Source organism: Elephas maximus, chromosome 12 (assembly GCF_024166365.1).
Source record: "Elephas maximus indicus isolate mEleMax1 chromosome 12, mEleMax1 primary haplotype, whole genome shotgun sequence".
Classification (NCBI taxonomy): domain Eukaryota; kingdom Metazoa; phylum Chordata; class Mammalia; order Proboscidea; family Elephantidae; genus Elephas; species Elephas maximus.
In genome coordinates, this window is record NC_064830.1 from 75,825,279 (window position 1) to 75,844,724 (window position 19,446).

Below are 19,446 nucleotides of genomic sequence, written 5' to 3' on the forward strand. Positions count from 1 at the left end.
TATAACCCATTTTTACCATCCCCTCTTCAGAGTGCCTTCCTGATACTTTCCAGGTTGGCGCTGCCCAATTCAAATTATATCTACTCATAATAAATATGTTTTTACACTAATTTTTGGTGTTTTCTGGACATTTAAGTTTTTGACACATTGTAGGAAAAATTAACCATTAAAAAAATGAACAAAAGCATGTATACTGGCACATATTTTCCCTTTCACCTCAGGCTCCGATAAGACTCAGCCAGGTACTGGAGATGTCCCATACTAATTTGACTTGAAGATTCCAATACTTTATATATTCATTCCCCAACTGTGTATGTTTCCCTTTCTCTGAGTTTTTATCTGGATTTCTCCCCAGAAAGAATCTTGAATCTGGAAAAAAAAAAAAAATGCTACAGCATGCTATGATTTGGAACTGTCAAATCCCTTAATAAATGAAAACCTTTATAAGTCTTGCAAAATTATACACGAAAGTAAACAATAAAACATCTGAGGACAATCCAGAAAATGAAAGTTTCTGTAACTGCTATTTAAGAAAGATGACTCAGGAGAAGGCCCAGCAAAGCTCCCCCTTCAGCACTCACAGCATGAAAAGGAGGCTTTTTTCTCACTGTTGAGGCAGCACCAAGTTGGTCCCTGGGAGATCAGTCCTGGTACCACAAGCGGGGGCGGGGGAAGGCAGTATTGAATCACATTAAGTTTAAGCCAATGATTAATTTTCTGTTCTTCTCTCTCCTGGTCTCTTTATTACCTTCATTATAACCAGCCTACACGAAGCCATCCGTTTTGTTTTTAAGAATCAGAATGGCCTCCCTATATGCACATAAAATAACTGCTCAGAATATACCTTGTTTCAATTTTTTTCAGTTTTTTTTTTTTTAACATGTCTAAAGAAAGAACATCCCTACCCCAGAGATACAGCTCAAAGCTATGTCTCCCATTATATTAAATGTATACGGATTTTTCTTCACTACTCTGTAATATGCCCATGCTTGGTTTGATACATTAAGACATAATAAAATATATAAATATATAATAAAATAAAGGTAAATATTTCATAAACAAAATTTCAAGTTTTGTACTAGTGTTGCCAGAACCCTGGGTTCTGCTTGGTGCAAATCCATCCAGGGCCAAAAAGACAGAGACCGAGTTGAGGAGAACGAAAGGCAACTTTATTGGATGGCCAAGTAAGGAGACAGATGGGGCTACTTGCCATCCAAGACTGCCTCGCAAGCCGCTTGTTGAGGCTGGTTTATATAGGCAGGATCGGTTTTAGAACACAAAATGGTGCACATGCAGCAAGGGAGCATTTTAGAATGAGTAAGCATTTTCTAAGACCTGGGTTCAATCCCCCAAGCAGGAGGAACTTAGCCATTTTTGTTCATTAGCATGTCAGCTATCCACCCAGGGGTGGAGAATCTACCATCCTTGAAGCAGTTAATGAGCCAAAGGTCATCTGGAATGCCAGGATGGCGGATAGGACCTGTTTCAGCTGCTTTCAGCTAGCTAGTAGCTGTTTCTTTTTAAAGAGACTCTGAGGAAGAAAAGACTCTAGCCTTGTCTTACTAGGAAACTGAGACACTGTGTATGTGTACACTGTGGCATTTGACCAGTATTCCTGAGTGGCCTAGATGGGATTAAACCTGTATTCTGGAACTTAGTTCAACGTGTCTGCTTTCTGATTTTAGATTTTATTCCATAACGTGTATGTTTTTGTAATGCTGTCCTAGGGTAAAATCACTGCAAAGTTATAATAAAGCCAGAAGAAAGATTTGATTCAGCATACGTCCCAAGAGGCAAAAGTGAGAAACGGAGAAGCATGCTGCCAGAGCTACATCTACAGGAGTCCAAGGAATGTTCCAGAATCACCAGTAGCATTTATATTGACATTACATATGGGTACAATCGTTAAAAGCTTCACTGCTAAATTACTGTGATGCCACATTTTGAATTGTCTTTCTTAATAATCACTGGTACAAATTTCAGAAACGCCAAACAGAAGGGTCTTCATTGGTCCAACAAATCTTACTATTTATATTTACTAAATGCTAACAGAAGAAGATTAAGATTTATGTGAAATGTTCCCTAAAAGATGTTTTCCAAGATTGTCCTAACTATTGTTTTTATACCTCAGGGCCCAACTGATGCGTCCTTGTGAGTCCAGTTCCAGCTAGGTCACATTCTTTTTATATATATATATATAATTTTTATTGTGCTTCAAGTGAAAGTTTACAAATCAAGTCAGTCTGTCACACAAAAACCCATATACACCTTGCTAAACATTCCCAATTACTCTCCCCCTAATGAGACAGCCCGCTCTCTCCCTCCACTCTCTCTTTTCGTGTCCATTTCGCCAGCTTCTAACCCCCTCCACCCTCTCATCGCCCCTCCAGGCAGGAGATGCCAACATATTCTCAAGTGTCCACCTGATCCAAGTAGCTCACTCCTCACCAGCATCCCTCTCCAACCCACTGTCCAGTCCAATCCATGTCTGAAGAGTTGGCTTCGGGAATGGTTCCTGTCCTGGGCTAACAGAAGGTCTGGGGGCCATGACCACCAGGGTCCTTCTAGTCTCAATCAGACCATTAAGTCTGGTTTTATGAGAATTTGGGGTCTGCATCCCACTGTTGTCCTGCTCCCTCAGGGGTTCTCTGTTGTGTCCCCTGTCAGGGCAGTCATCAGTTGTAGCCGGGCACCATCTAGTTCTTCTGGTCTCAGGATGATGTAGACTCTGGTTCATGTGGCCCTTTCTGTCTCTTGGGCTCGTAAGTGTCTTGTGTCCTTGGTGTTCTTCATTCTCCTTTGATCCAGGTGGGTTGAGACCAATTGATGCATCTTAGATGGCTGCTTACTAGCATTTAAGATCCCAGACGCCACTCTTCAAAGTGGGATGCAGAATGTTTTAATAGATTTTATTACGCCAATTGACTTAGATGTTCCCTGAAACCATGGTCCCCAGACCCCTGCCCCTTGTATGCTGGCCTTTGAAGCATTCAGTTTATTCAGGAAACTTCTTTGCTTTTGGTTTAGTCCAATTGTGCTGACCTCCCTTGTATTGTGTGCTGTCTTTCCCATCACGTAAAGTAGTTCTTATCTCCTAATTAGTGAATGCCCCTCTCCTACCGTCTCTCCCTACCCCCTCTCGTAACCACAAAAGAATGTTTTCTTTTCAGTTGAAACTATTTCTCAAGTTCTTATAATAGTGGTCTTATACAATATTTGTCCTTTTGCAACTAATTTCACTCAGCATAATGCCTTCCAAGTACCTCCATGTTATGAAATGCTTCACAGATAGCTCAAAGTTCTTTATCAATGCATAGTATCCCATTGTGTGAATATACTATAATTTATTTACCCATTCATCCATTGATGGGCACCTTGGTTGTTTCCATGTTTTTGCTATTGTAAACAGTGCTGCAATAAACATGGGTGTGCATATATCTGTTCGTGTAAAGGCTCTTATTTCTCTAGGATATATTCCAAGGAGTGGGATTGCTGGATTGTATAGCAGATCTATTTCTAGCTTTTTAAGGAAGCGCCAAATCTATTTCCAAAGTGGTTCTACCATTTGACATTCCCACCAGCAGTGTATAAGTGTTCCAATCTCTCCACATCCTCTCCAACATTTATTATTTTGTGTTTTTTGGATTAATGTCAGCCTTGTTGGAGTGAGATGAAATCTCATTGTAGTTTTGACCTGCATTTCTCTAATGGCTAATGATTGTGAACATTTCCTCATAAATCTGTTAACTACCTGAATGTCTTCTTTAGTGAAGTGTCTATTCATATCTTTTGCCCATTTTTTAATTGGGTTATTTGACTTTTTGTAGTTGAGTTTTTGCAGTATCATGTAGATTTTAGACACCAGGCGCTGATCAGAAATGTCATAGCTAAAAACTTTTTCCCAGTCTGTAGGTGGTCTTTTTACTCTTTTGGAAAAGTCTTTGGATGAGCATAGGTGTTTGATTTTTAGGAGCTCCTAGTTTTTCTTATACACTTTGTAATGTTTTATATACTGTCTATGCCATGTATTAGGGCTCCTAACGTCCCTATTTTTTCTTCCATGATCTTTATCGTTTTAGATTTTATATTTAGGTCTTTGATCCATTTGGAGCTAGTTTTTGTGCATGGAGTGAGGTATGGGTCTTGTTTCATTTTTTTGCAGATGGATATCCAGTTATGCCAGCACCATTTGTTAAAAAGCCTGTCTTTTCCCCATTTAACTGTTTTGGGGCCTTTGTCAAGTATCAACTGCTCATCTGTGGATGGATTTATGTCTGGATTCTCAATTCTATTCCATTGATCCATGTATCTGTTGTTGTACCAGTACCAGCCTGTTTTGACTACTGTGGCAGTATAATAGGTTCTAAAATCAGGTAAGGTAAGGCCTCCCACTTTGTTCTTCTTTTTCAGTAATGCTTTATTTATCCAGGGCCTCTTTCCCTTCCATATGAAGTTGGTGATTTGTTTCTCCATCTCATTAAAGAATGTCCTTGGGATTTGGATCGGAATTGCATTAAATGTATAGATCGCTTTTGGTAGAATAGACATTTTGATAATGTTAAGTCTTCCTATCCACGAGCAAGGTATGTTCTTCCACTTATGCATATCTATTTTGGTTTCTTGCATAAGTGTACTGTAGTTTTCTTTGTGTAAGTCTTTTAGGTCACATTCTTTATGCTCAAAGACAGGGAATAATGGCTCCAGTTTTAACTCCTAAGTCAACACTTATGCTTTAAAGTGCTTACTACCAAGGAAATTGGGAAAAAGATGTGGCAGTCTGCTTCCGTTAGAGATTTACAGCCTTGGAAACCCTATAGTGTCGCTATGAGTGGGACTTGACTCGATGGCAGTGGGTTTGGTTTGGTTTATCAAGGAAAACTGCAATGTAGGAAGGTGGACCATGATTTATCTTGTACCATCAGGTAACCCCTTAGCATACTTCAGGGGTACAGGGTTAGAAGCAGTCTTACTGACTGAAGTTGAAGAAGTTCATGAAACATTGCTTTCTGAATTTGTAGAAACACCTATAAAAAGAAGGAGCTTTGTAATGCATACAAAAGGGGAGGTGGTGGATATTGGGTGCTGAATATATAGGAATTCTCTGTACTATTATTTGCACCTTTTCTGTAAATCTAAATCTATTCTAAAATAAAAAGTGTACTGAACAAACTCCACTTTTAGCAACTAAATAACAAGGGCGTTGAAACAAAAATCATATTAAGCCAATAATAGAAACTGATTGAAGTTTATTTAATACACACTTTGCAAGTCAGGGTAATACCTCGACTAGAGAGACAAAAATGTTCCGATGAGAGAACCTTGAAACACTTATACCAAATCTTATCGGCACAGCCATGGAAAAAAGGGTCAGAACAGATAAACAAATTTGTGCTCAGGAGGGATTTCATATGGCATTGTCTTGAAGAATAATTAAAATAATTACCGATTTACACTAAACATAGCTCACAGTCTGACCCCTGAAGTCTGTTTCCCCCAAAACTGACTGAATTCTTCAAAAGAGCACAATGCCCAAGGCAAATGGTCTTACTAGTTTATCTAGACTGTTTGATGCAAAAGTGACTCCCAGAAACCAGCTTCTCCAAGGCTTAAGATTCTAAATGACAGACAAGGGCAAATGGCCTGAGTGGGTCACCACAACTCCATGGACTCAGAAATCCAGATTCCAGGAGAATTCACTTGGCTGTAACTTTTCATTAAGATCACCTGAATGCCACTGGGTCTTGAAGGTGTTTAATTGTCCTGTTTGTGCACTCGAACTTGAAATAAGCTCAGTTTCAAGCTACTGTAGTTTTCAGATTCCAGTCAGTTTTAATTTTTTGACACCTTTTCTTATCTTAATCTGGTGGGGGTAGTGGGAAAAGTAGTCCTTTAAGTATTTCCAAGGGTCTGGGCAAAGAGCCCAGCAAACGTGAGACAATAATGGTAAGAAAATGAACAGGGTGAGAAAGCCTCAAGAGAAGTCACCTCTTAGCGTGTGATTAACCATGGAAATATGTTAATACTCCAGCCACCAAAGGGCAACTAAGTAAGATTTGAATTAAGCTCCACCAACAATAGACCCTAATTTAACCACTTCGCCACTAAAACAAAGGAAAAGCAACAACAACTCACAGAGTGGCTGCACCTGGGGCCAAATTTACCCTTATATGATAGGTGGAAGTTAACTTGAGGCAGCTGCTTGCCCTTTCTTCTCCAGGGTCTTGCTCTCGCTCTAGAAGGCTGAGTGGTGGTGGGAATGTAGATCCCTCCATTCCTGGGATAAGAATCCGTTGCCCCCACGCCGGTCTAAGCTGCTGAGAGAGAATTTTACCACAGGCAGCGCCTAAAAGACACACAAGTCTCCCGCAAGGGTGCGAACGCGCGAGACTCACGGGGAGTGAATACCGCGCACTCGAAGAAGGGGGTCGCACGGTGGGCGGGGCGTATCGCGCATGCGCCGCTCTCCAGGGAGGTGCCCTCTCTGCCTCAGGGCAGGTGAGAGGTGGCTTAACTCTCCCGCCCTCCGGCCCCGCCCCTTGCGCGGCTCACCCGGAGGGCGTTGCCATGGAGACGCAGCGGCCACAGACAGCCTGTGGCGGCGTCCCCAGCCTGGTCGCCTCTGCAGACCGAGCGGCGGCTCTAGTGGAAGTCGATGGAGCCGAAAAGCGCCGTCCAAACGACCAAGACTCGATCGGGCCTGGGCCGTTGCAGGCATTTTTTTTGGCTGGGGGTTGTCTTCGACGCGGTGGGCGTGGTGGTGCTGTTCACCGGGGTCTTCGCCGACTTGTTCTTCTACGACCTCCTGCTTTACCTGGGTTCCATCATCATCTTCCTCAGCCTCCTTTGGTGGGTCTTCTGGTACACCGGCAACATCGAGATGCCCCCTGAAGAGAGCCTGATCTTTGGCCAGCAGTTCCACCAGCACAACTCCGCGATCATGGAGGCCCTCCGCCAGAGCGTCAGGCACCACTTCTCCTCCACCATCAACAACATGTCCAATTCTTTTCTGCGAATCAGGCGGTTTCAGCGCAGGTTGGTCGTTCAAAGAGCTGCTTCTCTGAGTATGACCGTCGAGGGCCAGCTAGAAAAACAGCCAGAATATGAGGACAAGGATGAAGACATCATGAAAAGTGACAAGACGAGCGGCGGCGCTCAAGTCGTATGGAGCGAGCAGCTGAGCACCCTACCTGAAAGTGTCAAAACTTCAGAGGCAGTTCATTCCCCAGGCGCTGATGCTGGTCCTCCAGGCCATTCTGCTGGTCCTCAGTGGGTTGTTAAACGACCTTCGACGCATCTGGTGGAGCCTGTGTTCACTCCAACCCCTTTGGACCAGCCTCCAAGGACTTTGGCCTCTCCAACCAAGTTTCTCGCCTCCCAGACCCCTCAAGGTCTGCCTCCCGCCATCCTTGCCGCTCAGAGCCTGCCTGCCGACTCCTTAGCCTCTACTGGTCAGTCTCTGGCTGTTCCTGCTTCTAATAACTAACTAGTAGTTTCCTTGGCCTCCATGAGCCAGCCTCCAATTACCCTGGCCTTGAAGATCCAGCCTTTTGTCCCCTTGTCTTCTATGGGTCAGCCTCTGGTTATCCTTGCCTCTGAGAGCCAGCCTACAGTCCCCATGGCCTCCCAGAGCCAGCTCCAGGCCCCTCCAGCCTTAAAGAGCCAGCTCCAGAATCTTCCTCAGGCCTCTCAGACTCAGCCTCCACCTGATCAGGCTTCTCAAACTTAGGATCTCCAGCCACCTCCCCCCCGCCCCAGGTCTCTCTGATTCAGCTTCTGCCTGCCCAGTCTTTCCAGGCCTTATTCGTCCACCCCTGGTCTCTCAGGGTATATGGGACTCTCAGACCCTACCTTTAATCCAATAGGCCACCCAGACCAGGCCTTAGTTCAAGAGATCTCTCAAAGCCAGCCTTCAAATGTCCAGTGCCAAGAGATCTCTCAAAGCCAGACTTCAAATGTCCAGTGCCAAGAGGTCTCTCCAAGTCAACCTTCAAATATACAGTGCCAAGAGGTCTCTCCAAGTCAACCTTCAAATGTCCAGTGCCAAGAGGTCTCTCCAAGTCAACCTTCAAATGTCCAGTGCCAAGAGGTCTCTCCAAGTTGGCCTTCAAATGTCCAGTGCCAAAAAATTTCTCGAAGTCAGTCTTCAAATGTCCAGCAATGTCATACTAACCCAACAGCTCAAGCTTCCAAGACCTTGCCACTACTTGCCGGGGAACTAGCTCGGAGACTACCTGAGACCCCATCCCCTGTCCCTGAGACAACAGCTCCAACTGCTCAAGGCCAGCAATCAGTTCCCACTCGGGGTGCACCAGCCTCTGGTGCTAAGAAGAAAAGTAGCCTCCTCTAGGCCACAATTGTACCACAATCCTATGAGTTGCAGCTCAATCCTCTGCCAAGTAAGTGTCTTTGAAGGGATATTAAAGTATACCATTCCTTCATTGCTTCAGGGTCTCTGTTCTAGTGGTGGTCTTAATCCCTTCTGTTTTAAATAAATAAATAAAGTTAATGGAGTCCCCTTCAGGATTAGATATTTTGAACTTTGACAGGTTCTTTTTTAAACTTAGTGTTCTGAGTGGATAAGCGTTAAGGTTTTATCTATCAGATAAATCAGTGTCTTATTTAGGCTTATCAGAAAGGTGACAGCGGTAATTATATCCCTTTGTGAGCTATAAGGACTACAGGTGGAAGGGAGGTTTCGGCTTTATAATGTTTCTCAAGATGATTTTTGGTGATACAGGGTCACAGTACTAAATTGTCGTTGTTGTTGTTGTGTGCTCTTGAGTCAATGCTGACTCATAAGGATCGTATAGGACAGACTAGAACTGCCCCGTAGGGTTTCTAAGGCTGTAACCTTTACAGAGCTGACTGCCGTGAGTGGGTGGTGGGTTTGAACCACCTAACTTTCAGTCAGCAGCCAAGCACCTTACAGTGCTAAATAGTAAATTAAAATTGAATCGTAGAGTGGGACCCTTATTCCCTTTTTGATTCCTTTCAGTCCTTTTAATTATATGAAGGAGAATGTCTTTAGTTTGGGGTTAGTGATCTTTAGATTGAACTGTAATGGTTCAGTAGGCAACAACTTTTTCCAGCTGGAATATAATAAATTTCTCTTAACAAAGTTATTTCAATGGATAATTTTGATTGGTTTTCTATTGACAATAAAATATAGTGGTGGTAATATATTTATTTCAGTAAAACATATTTTATATGAATCAATTTAAAGATAATTATTAATTAGTTGTACAGTGATCCTTGAATGATTCTGGAGTGTGAGAAACATTTGGCTATTTGTACAAAATCACACGAGCCTTCTAAATCACAAGACTCTGCTGATCTGTCTAATCAATTTACATGGGTAAGGCTGTGGAGGACAAATTCCACTTAACTCCCCAGTCCCTTCCAATCCCTCGTCAACTGGAAAGGTAGAAAAGATCATGTGGAGGTCATAATTGGTGATCCTGCTTCTCTGTGGGAGAAATAAGTGCTGTCATTAACAGTATATACATTACTTAGTATAGGTTTCCTGGTCTTTCTCTCTAATCCTGTTATAAAAGTTACCTGTTCTGTGGTGAGGGGGAAGGTAGGGAGAGCAATACTTTGACGTTGTTACACCTCTTGTTTAATCTCTACCAACATATTGTCAAAGAAGATATTCATCCTTATTTCATATTGGCTGGTTTTACTTCCAGCAGGGGATATAGTTGACTATCAGGTAGAAGTCAAACTCTTAGTATCCTTACAATTTTCTCTAATTCTCCTTTAAGAGAATGTATAATACATACATTCTTCCTCTAGATATGTTTTGTTGTTGTGGTTCTTGTGTGCCATCAAGTCGATTCCAACTCATACTGATTCTATAGGACAGAGTATAACTGCCTCCTAGGGTTTCTTAGGCTGAAATCTTTACAGGACCAGATAGCCAGGTCTTTTCACCCTCAGAGCCTCTGGTGGGTTTGGTTTTGGTTAGCAGCTGAGCACTAATCATCGCACCACCAGGGCTCTAGATATGTATGTACATGTACTATATATAGTCTACAGGTGTAAAGCATTTGGCTCTTTTGGTTTTGTACAATTTGGACACTTGGATCCTAAAATGAAATATATTCAATGAGGAGAAACCATTTATGTTTATTTCTATTTTTAAAAAGTAAAGGACAAAACACCAACAAACCATAATTCCAGAAAGGAAGGACTTAGTATGACTGCAAGAGATCAATTTTTTTTTTCCTTAATGGCAATATTTCAGGTGATTGATGTGATTGAAATATCTCTCCATGCAATTCTCAGAGACTTATGTATTTACTAAGTGCCAGGAATGGTAGTAAACATATATAAAATGAAAGGATGCAGACCTTGCCATTAGAAAGCTTATAGACTTTGTTCTCTAACTCAAAGGAATAACTGTAAAGAGGAGAGAATTTTAGGCAAGGAAAGGAGAGGTAGCTTGGTGCCTTAGCAAACCAGTGGAAGAGTTATTTTTTGACAGGCAGAGAACCACACAGTGCCCTTTAATTCATTAATTAATTGACCAGACATTTATTGAATTTCTAGCGAGTGCTAGGCATTACATTAAAAAAAAAAAGGCATTAGGAATTCATTGCTAAATAAACCCCTGCTTTCCAAGTGCCCACTGTTTATCAAGGGAGATAGACATAGGAATAATTAACATAGTGTTATACAACAGAAGCCTGGTAAAAGTGCTTTGAGAATACAGGCGTAAGCTAAGTGATGTTTGAGCTGGGCTAGATGAAGTGATGTTTGTGTTGGATCCTAAAGTAGGTTCACTGGATAAAGAAGATGGGGAAGGATGTTCCTTGCAAAAAGAAAAGCATCAACAAAAAAAAAAGAAGCACAGAGATATAACAGTCCATGGCTTGGTGGTGGGGGTGGGAGGGCAGATTTGGAAGAGGATAAGCTGATGCTATAGTCCAGGAGCTTGGAAGTCAGAGGTTGGGAAAAGAGAAAATACAATGTCTGCAGGTGAAGTTAGGTAAAATGGGACTAGATGATGAAGGGCCTTTAGTAGACCCTTCCAGGGAAAATGCAATTAATCCTGTAGGCAGTGGGAAGCCTTAGAAGCAGGGTAGAATTGTGTTCATAGTTTGTGCAGTGCAGCAGGTTTCTCTCTGTATATGGGTTTGTAGTTATGCCAAGAGGATTTGCTAGGCTGCAATCTTGCAAAGGGATTGGACAATTTACTATGCAAATAAGGTTCATAAAACCGTTGCAGGGATTGGACTATGCAAATTAGGTGACTGTAGCCTACTGAGGAGATTGGCCAGTTTGTGGTCTTGGTGGGAGGGGTAGACTTACAAAAGGGCTAATCCCACAGATGTTGAAGGGGACCTAACTACCATCAAGAAGAAGAGCTGGGAGCAGAGCACCTTTGGACCTGGAGTCCGTGTGCTGCAAACCTTCTAGACCCAGGACACAGAAAGAGCTATAACACCGGAGATGGCAAAAAGACAGCGTGGCTGTGGCGTGAGCAGCGGTGGTGCAGGAACCAGGAGACTGGTATGAGACAGCTGTAGTGGGCTTCCCAACCAACAGAGTGAGAGAGCTGAGCATCTTCAGGCAGGAGGCTTGCTGGCAGAGTGGGGTGCCTCTGAGCACTTGTTGGAGCTAAAGAGCTGTAACACTTGCCCAAGCAGGGCAGAGGCCAGGCCAGAGTGGGACTGGTGGCAGTAGGCCTGAGCAGAATCTGGCGGCAGAGGCCGAGAGTGAGACCTGCCTGTGGGCACAGCCAAGAAGCTGAGAGCTGTCTTGATTGGAAGCTGTCCTGATTAAAGAACTGTATCCTGTTACCTCCAAGTTGACCCTGGTCCTGAGTTGTAGGCTGTTACTTCATTAATAAACTCCATAATTGTGAATATGGTCTTTGAGTTGTGTGTGGCCATTGCAACAAATTATCGAACTCAGCACAGAAGTAGAGAATGCCTTCGGGAGGATAGCTGGTATCAGAATTGGTAAAAAGCTTGGAGACTGGAGGTATGCTTGACCCCCCACATCATAGGAATCCCAGCTTTGGGATCTTGCTGATTCTCTTCCCTCCCCTTCAAGTTAGAGGACTTCTGATGCTACTACATACTACATTATATTTTCCATTTATACCTATGGGCTGTGCTGTAAAGTAATAGCAATAGGCCAATAATTAGAGATTAATTGCTAAAGTCTCTCCCATTTGGTTCTAAACTGAAAACATAACTCTTACAAATTAGCAACAGTTTCTAACTAAAGGGTATAAGGTAGGCTCCATATATACTCATCTTGGGAAACAGTTTCAGGTATCTCTACTCATGAATAACCTTTTTTTTTGGGGGGGGGAGGTGGTGGGCTACAAAGAACAAACACCAAATGCTCTGGATACCTTTCTGTATAATGACGGTAAGATAAGTACTTATCTAGAGCAGGGGTGGACAGATTTTTTTTCTGTGACTGCTGAAATAAACATTTTAGCCTTTGTGAGTTAGGCAAAATTGAGGATATTAGGTGGCTATTTATGTAACCACAGAGGAAACTCCTGCCCTGCTGTGCCCTGTTTGCCTGGGGTAGCCTGTCCAGAGTGGGCTTTGAGTCCAGTTGTATCAGCTAGAATCAGTCTCCAGACCGAGAGCAACCAGCCTTAGGGAGAGGAACCTAACCACTTAGATCTGGCACCAGCATGGTCTATTTCCGTCTGTCCCAGTGACACCCAGATCTGGGTACACCATTCTTTCCTCCTGGAGCACCTAGCTGTCTCAACTGGGCTGGGTTGAGCTGGCTGGAAGAGGGGTGACTTGCTGAGTCTCTGACTCCTGGATTGAGATTCCACTGCTTGGGGCCAATAGTGGGGTAGCATGTAGGTGGGGGCTAGCACAGGCAGTGGGTAGGGCACAGGCCAAAGAGGAAGGAACTGGGAGTGGGGGAGGGGCGAGGGGTGGAGGTCCATGCCCCAGGTTGGTCTTTGAGGCTCACAGTGCCAGCTCGCTGTAATGGTGCCCATGGGTGCTACTGGCATCTAGTGGGTAGAGGCCAGAGGTGCTGATAAATATCCTACAATGTATAGGTCAGCCCCTCAAAACAAAGAATTATCCCATCCCAAATGTCAACACTGTGGAAGTTGAGAAACCCTGATCTAGAATAACAAATTGCTGTAGAGTTCACGAGGCACAGAAGGAAAAAAATTTCGATCCTCAGGTGACTCATTACCTCTGGTATAGCAGTGATTATCTTCTCCACTAGGACCGTAGGATCAGGTTCATTTTTGTTTTATTCATCTTTGAATCCTGTTTTGTATCATCTTTGAATCAATACGCACATGGCATTAATATTAGCATTAATATTAATAATAATAGCTAACATTTATTGAGTGTAGTGTACTACATACTGACTGCTGGATAGCAGGCATTATCCTGTTCCTCACAACCACCAGACATGGGTGCCATTATTACCTATCTCTGCTTCAAGGATAATAGATTCCATATTGAGAGGTTCAGTAATTTTTTCAGTGTCACACAAATGTTAATGGAGAAGCTAGGATTGATGTATAAATGATATTAATCGTAAATTATAAGCTTTCCTTCCAAATAAAAGATACAGAAAAACCTGCAAAAGCCAGAACCTGTGTAAGGCTGAAATCTGTCAGAGGTGGAAAACTTGTCAGAAAAACAAGGCAGTCCTGTTGAGTTCTGGCTCTCACAGGTTTACACTGCATTGTTGTTGTTGTTAGGTGTTGTCAAGTCGGTTCCGACTCATAGCGACCCTATGCACAACAGGACGAAACACTGCCCAGTCCTGCACCATCCTTAAAATAGTTGTTACGCTTGAGCCCCTTGTTGCAGCCACTGTGTCAATCCACCTTGTTGAGGGTCTTCCTCTTCTCTGCTGACCCTGTACTTTGCCAAGAATGATATCCTTCTCCAGAGACAGATCCCTCCTGAGAACATGTCCAAAGTATGTAAGACACAGTCTCACCATCCTTGCTGCTAAGGAGCACTCTGGTTGTACTTCTTCTAAGACAGATTTGTTCGTTCTTTTGGCAGTCCATGGTATATTCAATGTTCTTCACCAACACCACAATTCAAAGGCATCAATTCTCCTTCGGTCTTTCTTATTCACTGTCCAGCTTTCACATGCATATGATGTGATTGAAAATACCATGGTTGGGTCAGGTGCACCTTAGTCTTCAAGGTGACATCTTTGCTCTTCAACACTTTAAAGAGGTCCTTTGCAGCAGATTTACCCAATGCAATGCGTCTTTTGATCTCCTGACTGCTGCTTCCATGGCTATTGATTGTGGATCCAAGTAAAATGAAATCCTTCACAACTTCAATCTTTTCTCCGTTTATCATGATGTTGCTCATTGGTCCAGTTGTGAGGATTTTTGTTTTCTTTATGTTGAGGTGCAATCCATACTGAAGGCTGTGGTCTTTGATCTTCATCAGTAAGTGCTTCAAGTCTTTTTCACTTTCAGCAAGCAAGGTTGTGTCATCTACATAATGCAGGTTATTAATGAGTCTTCCTCCAATCCTGATGCCCTGTTCTCCTTTCTTTATATGTCCAGATTCCCGGATTATTTGCTCAGCATACAGATTGAATAGGTATGGTGAAAGAATACAACCCTGGCACACATCTTTCCTGACTTTAAACCATGCAATATCCCCATGTTCTGTCCAAACAACTGCTTCTTGATCTATGTAAAGGTTCCTCATGAGCACAATTAAATGTTCTAGAATTCTCATTCTTTGCAACATTATCCATAACTTGCTATGATCCACACAGTTGAATGCCTTTGCATAGTCAATAAAACACAGGTAAACATCCTTCTGGTCATTCTCTGCTTTCAGCCAGGATCCATCTGACATCAGCAATGACATCCCTGGTTCCACGTCCTCTTCTGAAACCAGCCTGAATTTCTGGCAGTTCCCTGTCAATATACTGCTGCCACCGTTTTTGAATGATCTTCAGCAAAATTTTGCTTGCGTGTGATATTAATGATATTGTTCTACAATTTCCACATTTGGTTGGGTCACCTTTCTTGGGAATAGGCATAAATATGGATCTCTTCCAGCCAGTTGGCCAGGAAGCTGTTTTCCATATTTCTTGGCATAGACGGGTGAGCACCTCCAGCACTGCATCCGTTTGTTGAAACATGTCAATTGACATTCCATCAGTTCCTGGACCCTTATTTTTCGCCAATGCCTTCAGAGCAGCTTGGACTTCTTCCTTCAGTACCATTGGTTCCTGATCATATGCCACCTCTTGAAATGGTTGAACATCAACTAATTCTTTTAGGTATAATGACTCTGTGTATTCCTTCCATCTTCTTTTGATGCTTCCTGCATCATTTAATATTTTCCCCATGGAATCCTTCACTATTGCAACTCGAGGCTTGAATTTTTTCTTCAGTTCTTTCAGCTTGAGAAATGCTGAGCATGTTCTTCCCTTTTGGTTTGCCATTTCCAGCTCTTTCCACATTTTATTAAAATACTTTACTTTGTCTTCTCGAGAGACCCTTTGAAATCTTCTGTTCAGTTCTTTTACTTCATAAATTCTTCCTTTTGCTTTAGCTGCTCGATGTTCGAGAGCAAGTTTCAGAGTCTCCTCCGATATACATCTTGGTCTTTTCTTTCTTTCCTGTCTTTTCAATGACCTCTTGCTTTCTTCATGTATGATGTCCTTGATGTCATTCCACAACTCGTCTGGTCTTCGGTCACCAGTAGTCAATGCATCAAATCTATTCTTGAGATGGTCTCTAAATTCAGGTGGGATATACTCAAGGTCATATTGTAACCAAACGCCACTCGGGGTCTTGTCCTGTCTTATTAGCTGATTGAAATAAGACGGACACTGATTGCAACGGAAACAGAAAGTGGCAAGTTTATTGTCTGTGCATACAAGGAGCGCCTGGGGTCTAGTGACCTTAAGGCCCACGTGTTCCCTGACTAAGGGGGCTGGGGAACTTTTTGTTTCCAATGGCGTCATGGGGTTGGACTTGGTACCCAGAATTTTCTGCTTTTAGCCCTCCCATTCCTATATTTGGGAGTGTGCGGGGGGTAGGGAGCGGTCAGTTGAAGGATGTGATTTCAATCTGTGCATGCTTCAAGGTGTAACTAGGGCTAGTCAGTGGACGGAGCCACTACCTGCTGCGACTTCCTGCTCTAAACAAGCTTGTGGTTAGCAAGACAAAGGGGGGGGAAGGGGTGTTGATTGGGGTTTTCAATATGGCTGAGCAGCCTGTTTCAATATTTTAGCTCTCGTGGACTTGCTCTGATTTTCTTCAGTTTCAGCTTGGACTTGCGTATGAGCAATTAATTGATGGTCTGTTCCACAGTCGGCCCCTGGCCTTGTTCTGACTGATGATATTGAGCTTTTCCATCGTCTCTTTCCACAGATGTAGTCAATCTGATTTCTGTGTGTTCCGTCTGGCGAGGTCCATGTGTACAGTCGCCGTTTATGTTGGTGAAAGAAGGTATTTGCAATGAAGAAGTCGTTGGTCTTGCAAAATTCTATATTCGATCTCGGGCATTGTTTCTACCACCAAGGCCATATTTTCCAACTACTGATCCTTCTTTGTTTCCAACTTTCGCATTAAAATAACCAGTAATTATCAATGCATCTTGAATGCACGTTCAATCAATTTCAGACTGTATTAAGGAGACTTTTTCTTAAATCTGTTAATTGTAACTTGAGCTGTGCTACTCCAGATCAATCCGTGGGTTCGTTCTCTATTTAAAGCTTTACCCAGAGAAAGAATGAGAATCAGCAACTCTTTGATTTTCTTGTTCCACTCCAGATTATTATGTTTATCATCTCAAATTAAAAAAAAAAAAAATTTCCCCCAGGTCTCACCAATGTTTCTACAGATATAATTGCCACCTTTGTAAAAGCACAAATACTTAATCTGTGTTTTTTGTCTAGTACTGCTGTAATAGAAATACCACAAGTGGGTGGCTTTAACAAACAGAAATTTATTATCTAACAGTTTAGGAGGCTAGAAGTCTGAATTGAGGGCCCCAGCTCTGGGGAAAGGCTTTCTCTCTGCGTTGACTCTGGGGGAAAGTCTTTTTCTCTTTCAGCTTCTGTTTCCTGTTTCCTTGGAGAGCTCATGTTACCTGGCATGTATCTTCCCCCATCTCTGTTTACTCAATCTCCTCTTCTTACATCTCAAAAGATACATCTTTGTGCTGTTTTGTATCTCAAAAGACACACCCTACACTAATAGGGCTTCTTTAACATAACAAAGAAAACCCATTCCCATGTATAGGAGTTAAGATTTCCAACACATGTTTTGGGGGGACACAATTCAATCCATAACAATCTGGAAACCTCTATCTGGAGTCCTGACCTAGCTGAGACCAGCAGACTTACTAGCCCTTTCATGACTAGCAGGACATGTATTTTTGGCCTCTGAGATTTATTGGGATGCTCAAATTTCACCAATAGTACATGCTGGTGTTGGGGCAGAGCCTTGAATAACAGCCTAAAACTGAAGGAAGTTCATTGGTGCCAAGTTGCTGTGCTGAGAGGATAGTGTGTGAGGGGGTGCATCCCAGAGGAGTGCTTGTGTAAAGCTTTTGTCTCTTTTACCTTCCTCACAGCAAGATAAGCCTTGTAAGTATACTTACTGCTTCCTGAATGTTATTGGGAAGGTGCTATTTTCATGATAGGAAATATTCAATGGAATAACTTACTTTCAGGGAGCATAAAGTGTAATCATGTGTTACAGCATGCTGAAAGACCACTGGGTCATATAAGTCCCACTTAGATCTTTTGTTTCTCAGGCTTATGTGCAGTGACATACACCTTGCATGTTCATATGTTCATAGGACTATGTGTCCCACATAGTAGTTCCCAAAGTTCATACTACCTATCAAAAATTCAGACGCACTCAATGATACAGCATGCATTCCATTGATGAAAAAACATGATACCAACAACAACAAAAAAATGTTTTTTAATTTATTGGGTCATAAAGGGCTAGACTGCCTCTTCCAAATATACATGTTTCAGTGTTGGGGACAGTTTTTCCAGTTTCGAAGGAAGTTATTTATTGCCAGAATTTTAAGCCAAAATGAACTACACTATTCCAAATGAACTTTGTTGTAAAATAGGTTGACTTTTAAATAGATACGAAAGCATTCCAAATGGAAAATAATATCTCATGTACTCTAGGTGAAGATGTATGTAATAAAATTCCCACAGAAATGGACATTGAAAATGCAGCTCCCTGTATATAAGGATGCTTTGTAAACTCATGAGTTCTGGTTAGAAAGAGTTGACACAATGAATGCATTAAAATAGGCAACAATTTGTATTTATATGCTCATTTGACTTAAGCAACATCTGAGTTTCATTTTTCCCTAAGGATTTAAAATCTGATTTGATTGCATATTTTAATGATAATCAAATAAAATTTATGTTCTTTATGTTCTTTGTTTATGTCAGTGGATTATTTATGGAAGAATGTTCTTATATGTATCATTTTCTTTTGTAATTTCTAGTTATAGGCCGAATAGTTTTTTAGGTGGTACAATACTCTGGGTGGAAACTTCTATAAATTTTAGCTGTTATTATATTCCTTCCCCTTTCTCTCTTTATGCTTTAGATTTTCTATTATAATTTTCAAAATTAACTCTAGCTGGAAGACTATAGATGTTTGAAAAAAAATAACTGAATTAAACCAGAACTCATAAACCATATGTCATTTATAAATTTCTTTATAAGTAATAAATATATGCAACATATAAAATGCACCAGGTAAGGGCAGTTGTTTTAATAACTCAAGAACTACAGTTAGGAACTTCGAGAAAAATCAACTTTAAGGTACTACAGAACACTACTAGATAGTGCAGAGGACACTGCAGAGAGTTGTATGTGTGTGTGTGATTGAGGGAACCTGCAGAAAAGCCTTTTTTCTTGCAATAACTAATCAGTACTAGTAAGATTGAATTTTATTGCCATCCAAGGTACAACTATTGGTCTCTACTCATTTGGAGTAACAGAAAAAGAAGAAAGCCAAAGACTCAAATAAGAAACTAGGACAAATAGTCTACATGAACCATGGCCTCATCTATTCTGATACTAGAACTAGATGGTGCCTGGTTACCAGTACTGACTGTTCTAATCAGGACCAAAATAGATGAACCCTGATAGGATGGGAGAAAAATGTGGAACAGAACCTCAGATTCCCAAAACAAACAAACAAAACACAGACCTACTAGACTGGTTGAGACTGGAGGTCTCCCTAAGACTATTTCCCTGAGATACTTTTCAAACCTTGATCCGAAACTAACCCTTGAGGTCACCTTGTAGCTAAATAACAAATTGGCTCAAAAAATAATCAGTATTACCTGTAAGTACTGTGCTCCTTTAAAAAGATCACCTTTATGAGACCAAATGGTCATCAATTATTTTAAAACAAAAATGAGAATGTAAGGATGCAGGGAAACTTGACTAATGGAAACA

The 19,446-nt window shown here is 41.9% G+C and overlaps 1 protein-coding gene across 1 annotated transcript; it reads left to right on the top strand.

Annotated features, from left to right (window-relative positions):
- The first annotated feature begins 6,533 nt into the window (after positions 1–6,533).
- LOC126086708 (uncharacterized) lies at positions 6,534–12,095 on the top strand. The gene is made up of 2 exons (XM_049903277.1): positions 6,534–8,396; positions 11,333–12,095. Exon 1 carries the CDS (start codon positions 6,653–6,655, stop codon positions 7,481–7,483), a length of 831 nt encoding a protein of 276 aa, XP_049759234.1. The 5' UTR covers positions 6,534–6,652; the 3' UTR covers positions 7,484–8,396; positions 11,333–12,095.
- Positions 12,096–19,446: the final 7,351 nt, after the last annotated feature.